The sequence below is a fragment of the Amblyomma maculatum genome, chromosome 1 (assembly GCF_055883805.1).
Source record: "Amblyomma maculatum isolate TAMU_Amacu chromosome 1, ASM5588380v1, whole genome shotgun sequence".
NCBI classification, from domain to species: domain Eukaryota; kingdom Metazoa; phylum Arthropoda; class Arachnida; order Ixodida; family Ixodidae; genus Amblyomma; species Amblyomma maculatum.
This window is the reverse complement of record NC_139344.1, coordinates 356,184,710-356,192,033: the sequence shown is the minus strand read 5'-3', so window position 1 is coordinate 356,192,033 and position 7,324 is coordinate 356,184,710. Positions and strand designations below refer to the sequence as shown.

The following is a 7,324-nucleotide window of genomic DNA, read 5'->3' as shown; positions in this document are numbered from 1 at the left end:
CATAGCCTGAGCCGCTTTGGGACGTTAAACCCCACAAACCAAACCAAACCGAACTTTCCTTCCTCAAAAAATACATCAACCATCAGAATGTGCAATTTATCATTGGGAACTATTTTTTCTATTGCAGGTGCGTAAATATTACTAGTATCTTAACTCCCTTCTTTCGCAAGTCCTGCTTTCAGTGCCGTTTTTTAATTGTGCAGCGGCATTTTGATATCTTAAGGCACTAGTGAATAAATTTTTGTGGGATTGCGATGCATGGAGAAAATTTTCTCTTGAAGGTTTCCTGCGCCTGCATCAACGAGAAGATGATATAGCAAAACTGTGAGCTGTGTGTTTGAAAACAGTTTTGAGTCAACTGTGGAATATTGTAAGATAATTTTAACATATATTAATCGAAATCGTCTAAAGTTCCGGCGCGTTGCAAAATTTTGCTTGTGAAATCTCTCAAGCGCTCACAACGAGTAATTAAGGCTCTCATAAAAAGTCCACGAGATGCGTTTTTGAAGTCGAATAGCAAAACCTACAAGCATGCTGAAGGTAGAAGGTGGATCTGCTGAGTATTGATTGTTATGGTGCAGTTGTGCAACAAGTGAAAAAAAATTACGCTTGTGAATTGTTTCGCAGATTTTGTGCACAATTTCTGGGTATGCTTTTTGTTGTACTATAAATAATCGTTGATATTCGAACTCAGCCTTTAATAAGTAACAATCTCGGTGTTAACCTCATACAACTTATTATTTATAACGCGTTTGTTTGAACACGTTATAACCGCGCTCTAAATAGAACACACATATGCATCAACTTTCGTCATTGGAATATTCATTGCCACTAAATATACACTGGGCTGTTCTAACATCTTAAAGTCATTGAAGTTGCATCTATTGTACTAGATTCGGGCAAGAATCTGGAAGCGGAACGACGAGGAGGAAAGCAAGATTTTGGACTGAGGGCGCGTGGTAGGAGAGCCATATGTTGCTGTAGTGACAGCCGTGGGGACAGCCGGGGATTAAACTCAGTCAGAGGCGGTCTGGTTGGTGTTTGCCCTGCTTCTTCTATAGTATCGTCAGTTCTTCTTATCGTGTCTCACATCCCATATATATTCCTTCAGATATTCCCCTCATGAGTAGGAGTCACCATAGCCTTAATATTAAGCCTTACTTTGCTCTCTCTGATAATTTTACAAAGCTTTTCTTTTTCACGTGCTATTGAATTGTGGAACTTAATCCCTGGAACAACCAGTTTACAGCCATTGAACGGTTTCCTGTTAAATGTTAATTCCACTTGATTTTGGGTATTCTGTTGTTGGTAGAGTGTATTGCTACATTCTCCCCATATGTACTAGATTCACAGATGTATGTATGTATGTATGTATGTATGTATGCATGTATGTATGTATGTATGTATGTATGTATGTATGTATGTATGTATGTATGTATGTATGTATGTATGTATGTATGTATGTATGTATGTATGTATGTATGTATGTATGTATGTATGTATGTATGTATGTATGTATGTATGTATGTATGTATGTATGTATAAATAAATAGATAAATACTCGACCTTCCCCTAACGTTTTTTTCTTCTTGCAAGCACGGCTATTTAGCAAATGCTAAAGGGGCCTTTTTCTTTCAGTTGATTTTGCAACATCCTTCCTCGTGCGTTACGTGTACAGGATCATCAGATAGGCTCTCAACGACATACGTATCGTTGCCACTCTAGATAACGCTTACGGAAGAAGGATTTGCCCAGACTAGCTATCTCAACAACAGAGCAACTGCACAATTGAATTCGTCGTCCTACTCATAACCACCATAAATTCCTTACCGTCACCAAGTGAGAAAAGCCTGCGCAGTTCAGTTTGAGCTAAAATGCTTCCTTGACACGTTTGAATGTATACCTTTGTTGCGCCATATGCATAACACGCATACTGGTTTCTAGGACGCTGCGCATTCCTTCGTTTTTCTCTCGTCCTATAGATTACGTAGAAAGTCGGCAGGTTGTCCGGTCTAGCTATCTTTGTTGAAACGCAGCACAATGCATTGGCAAAGCTGCAGTTAAGCACTTGTTCCTTTGAGCACTATAAGGTGGCGTGAGTCACAAGACAATAGAAGCTGGGCAGACAGAATTTTCTTCGTTTTTGCTTTATTTATTTTTCTCGAACAGGTGCTTGTATTCTTTAATCAGCGACCCGACTGCTGATCTCGAGGACGCGGATTCGATATACCGACCATGGTGGGCGCTTTTCTACGGAGGCGAAGCGTAAACGGACGCTAAAAACGTCCTCAGGGTGGTTGAAATTACCGGAGGCTTCGACTACGGTGTCCCTTATAGCCTATGTCGCTTTGGGACTTAAAAATCTTGAAACCAAACCAAAACTTTCCCAAATGATCGCGCGCAGTTAATTCAGGGCAGAAAGAGTTAAAACATCAATCATGCCACCGGCTCACATTTTAAAATTAGCCTGCAGTGCCATGTAACAGATGTGTAATATAGGAAAAAAACAATTCGACAGACACTTGAGTTTGCCAACGTGTATGAATGTGAAAATATTATAGTTCTGAGGATTAAATGTTTTCGAGAGAGGTCCTCGGCATGCATTTATTTCCGTTAGTATTGTACTCGGTGTGTGTGTGTGTGTGTGTGTGTCTGTGTGTGTGTGTGTGTGTGTGTGTGTGTGTGTGTGTGTGTGTGTGTGTCTGTGTGTGTGTGTGTGTGTGTGTGTGTGTGTGTGTGTGTGTGTGTGTGTGTGTGTGTGTGTGTGTGTGTGTGTGTGTGTGTGTGTGTGTGTGTGTGTGTGTGTGTGTGTGTGCGCGCGTGTGTGTGTGTGTGTGTGTTAGCGTGTTCTACGTCATGCTTTACGCGGCATCTTGCAGTCGTATTCGCCGAAACCTCGGTTTGAAAGCATGCAATTGGAGGTCGTGAGCAAAAGTGAAGAAACCACGCTAACTGCTACGATTGCTTTTTTATGTATAAAAAGATGTGCCAGAGAAAATTGCTTGAGCAAGAAGGCAAGTATATTAAGCATGGTACCTAATGCATTTCTCAGAAATAACTGTTTTACTGTCAGAAAAAGCTGGCAGGTAGTTTCTTCAAAGCGCGTGGTCTCTCCACTTTTGCTCACGACTGTACATATGTCGTTGGTTCGAATCCCTATCAATTGATATACTATGAATTGTTTAGCAGATGCATGCTATGTGCGAAGAGAAATGGTATGACACCCTGGAACGCTGTATGACAAACGCTTGCTTTACAATTTTGAAACGAAATACAGGAAAGCTGGCGGCAATAGGAGGTCATCCTTTTGGCGAGGGTATCTAGACGAGCGATGCGTATGCGATTGCGGGAAGTGGCAGTGGCTTTGATAACGCATGGGTCTTGATGAATCAAAGTGATGCATCGTGAATACTTGCTTGCTGTGTGCGTCATACGGCCGCTTGATGACGTCCTCCATTTTTCTTACCTTAATTCTTACTTTGCAACTGCTGGTTGCGTATTTTATAGCTACCTTTCGTGTACGAATTCCGTCGGCTTTTTCGCATATAGGGACAAGCAATGCATTAATAATGTGAGTGACAAGACAAGGGTTCGCTGCTATAATCTCAAAAACGTTCTAATACATGCAGATCTCACAGAGAACGTTACTACAGCATTTTACATTACAATATAGATGGGAATGAAGCCATATTAATGGTGAGTATCTGATGTGTTTAGAATGGCTTGGCCCTAACATTTTTCTCTGCCTCAGGTATCAACAATACATGTGGTGCCCTATACTCAGGCAAAATGGAACTAGGGAGCTTTACACGCACTGGAAGGTCCTCTTTGCGGTCACAAATACTCGGACCAGATAAGCTATGAAAAGCGCACACGCCACCGCGACAGGCCCCGCTCTGAATCTGACGCGCTGGAGTGCGCATGTGTATTTCGCGTGCTTTAAGGCTTTTCACGATTTCAACCGACCCTGACTGCTGCTTATGTGTATCTGGACATACATGCTTGCTTTTAAGGCATGGATACTCAAGCTCTTTAAAAGAATTATGCATGCACACAAGCAAGCGAGAAAACGCACCCGATGCCAGCGCCAAGCTCGAGAACGTCTTTGCCCGAGATGTCGGGCAGGTGTGACAGTATCTCGGCGCTCTCCTCGACGTTGAGCAGTTCCGCCCGGGCGTCCAGCATCATGCTCTCCATGGTCGGGTCGAAATGTTCCCAGTATCGGAGCATCGTGTCTCGGATTCCGCCGCCATCTGTGTGCCGGAACACAAGAGTGCAGCGTCAGCTTCGAGGCATGCAATCAGGCCGAGGCTCTCTGTCAAATGTTTGTGTGTTTCATCTCCAAGATGACCGCTGTATAGCAATTAATGGTCACCATTTTCGTCTTTAGTGTCACCAATTTGGCGACACTGTATTTTAGTCAGCAAGTCTGTCTCTCGGAATTTCAGAGTGCAGGCTGCGAATTAGCTGCAGAATGAGCTGCGCCTTCTCTTGTCCCACGGCCGAAGAGTAAACAAACGCATTCGAACTTCCTGGCATTTCACACTCCTCACTCCTCTCCCTGCTTTCGCATAAAGGACAGACATCATTACTGATTCATCTGAGGGATACCACACTACACTATAGGGCTAGTGCGGTATCATATATGCGTATACATATAAGCATACGCTTTGCAAGTGTATGCGAGCCCTGAAATTCCTGAAATTCCTGTAATGCTACTCTGTTATAACGGATCTTCTTAGCGTAAAATGCATTTATGCGTAACAACACGCTGACCGGTAATCAAGTTGAGGTGATAAGGATTGACTTGTGGTAGCAATTGCGAAAATGTGTGATGCAATACATATATTCACGTGGTTAATGTGGGCTCGAGAGCCCCGGAGGTATCGCTTTCATTTAATTCTCTGCCGCTGAGAATGTGTATGGATAAAGGTCTCAGCACTTTTTCAGGCCTGTTCCCAATAGAGGTTCGAAACATTCCTGCATATCTCTATAATATGCGGGCTTCTCGCATTCGTCCATAGCAATGAGTTTTTAAACCAAAATACCAATCTTGCGAGCTGGAATGGTCCACTTCGCTGGATAGCGCTGTATGCAATACGAAAGTAGCCCATTCCTGCTGCGAGCTCTATAAAACGCAGCACTCTAACTGCTTTGGAGCCATAGTTTCATATCTTACTATGTGCTGTTCTGGAAGCAAATTATAAAGGTGTCAAAGCTACGGCTTTGCCTGACGGTGTCCGTGCTCTGCCTTTTAATCTCTGCATTGATCTTGTCAATAAACTAATATTTTTGTTCGTCATATATATATATATATATATATATATATATATATATATATATATATATATATATATATATATATATATATATATATATATATATATATATATATATATATATGACGAACAAAAATATTAGTTTATTGACAAGATCAATGCAGAGATTAAAAGGCAGAGCACGGACACCGTCAGGCAAAGCCGTAGCTTTGACACCTTTATAATTTGCTTCCAGAACAGCACATAGTAAGATATGAAACTATGGCTCCAAATATATATATATATATATATATATATATATATATATATATATATATATATATATATATATATATATATATATATATTTCTAACGGCCTAAAAATCTAAAAATCCGGACGCGCTAATATACAGAACTTGAGAACACGTCCAGCTAAAGTTGCTGAGCGTTGAAAATGAGCACAAGAGAATTCAAACCACACCACGCGCAATGTTCGATGGAGATAGCATCGTAACGACAAAGTTACGCAGAAAAAAAAAAAGCGCTTAATGGAAAATATAAGCTCATGTACCGTCGCAGTCCATCCCACGCTATGGCTTGGTTGTTGGCTGGAGTACAAAGCTACAGAAACGAAAGGAAGTAATTCAGTAAGTTCAATTACCACTATCAGTTACCCGATCCTGCCCTAATTTCCTCATATTTAACAGCAAAATACTAAATTTTTATATTTGAATGCGCAATATACCAAATAGCGTACTTTAAAACCTGGAGTACTGAGAGACACTGCTGCACTCCGCGGACTCGGCCACCGACCGGGCTGCCAGTGTTATAAAAACACTTCAGTTCAGTCAGGCCGTGCGGGGACCCGGGGGATGGCGTGGTCCGAATTCATTCGTCTAAACAAGCTTTTCCTTCTGTCTGGCGCGCACTGCTATCGCCATCAACACGCGATATATAAGGAGTACAGTGAACTAGAATATTCTAGTTCACTGTATAAGGAGGGATGAGGAGGCCGCTGATCATCTACCTTGTAGGTGACTCATGGCGACTCCTCTGGGAGACAAGGTTGTTTCGCTCGCCAAGATAAGACACCGACGGGATCCCTCGGTGGAGATGTCAAGCACTCACGATCCGAGAGCCGCTGCGATGGCTGCGCCGCTATATGTACAAAGTTAAGTACAGAGAGCTTGCCGCTCACAATCGACGCTAGGCATCAAAAGAACATTCGCCGGCTGAAGCGCCGTGCTTTTTAAACCTGCGCTGATGACGTTGGAGCGTGCCCACTGCCGGCGGTATGTGCGCTTTTGCCTCGGCGAGCCCGCGAGCATGCCAACGATATGGCACAAAGATTCCGACCTGAAGAGGCCCGAGCAAACACTTTCGGACCACGGTGTCTGAGCAACCCTCCGGTTATCTTGTCTCACTGCTTCTGCCGTCACTGCGATTATGTATTGTTCTCATCGAAGTGCTGTCATCTGTGCCAGCCCATCAGAGAGGCCCGAGGCTCGGACGAGGCGGTTCCTTTTGCGACGTACTAGACTTAACTGGGCATGGGCTTACAGCACTGTTTTACGTACCAATGCGGTAAGTAAATTTTAGTCAAGCAACTCCGTTCACGTATAAAAGAAAAGAAAAGCTTGCCATTATCTCGAGCACGAGCCGTCAGTGGTCACACGGCTACTTTCTTTAGACTGATTGAGGGGCTTATGAGGCCTAAGTCAGCACGGCGAGTTATTAGCCAGACGAGAACTGCAGACAATGCAAGTCACCGTAGAAAAGCACAGGCAGCGTTTAGCAGCCCGCTTTTATGGCCAAGCACAGAAAGGCAGAACGGAAAGGGCACGAGGTACGTGTCCAAATCGCCTTGCTGACAAATATGCCTGTTCTATAGTTTCGCGAGCTGCCCACGGACAGCCCGACTAACCTGCTAGATCTGCAGGACCCTGGATGGAGAGTACAGGCTGATGCCTGTAAATCTCAGAGTGGCCTAGCTACGCCAGCGGAGTTCTGGGCTCAGGACACAATTCGAAGAGCGAAACTATACTTCCATTCACTCAAGAACACT

General features: G+C 43.3%; 1 protein-coding gene across 1 annotated transcript in view; it reads right to left on the bottom strand.

Annotated features, from left to right (window-relative positions):
* The window catches only part of LOC146207879 (uncharacterized), a 27,883-nt gene extending 21,566 nt beyond the window's left edge, over positions 1 to 6,317 (bottom strand). The window contains exons 1-2 of the mRNA XM_084591246.1: positions 6,287 to 6,317; positions 4,076 to 4,253 (exon numbers count right to left, since the gene is read on the bottom strand). Coding sequence (XP_084447372.1) covers positions 4,076 to 4,253; positions 6,287 to 6,302 — 194 coding nt within the window. The 5' untranslated portion in view covers positions 6,303 to 6,317. The remainder of the gene's footprint in view (positions 1 to 4,075; positions 4,254 to 6,286) is intronic.
* Between the last annotated feature and the right edge of the window lie 1,007 nt (positions 6,318 to 7,324).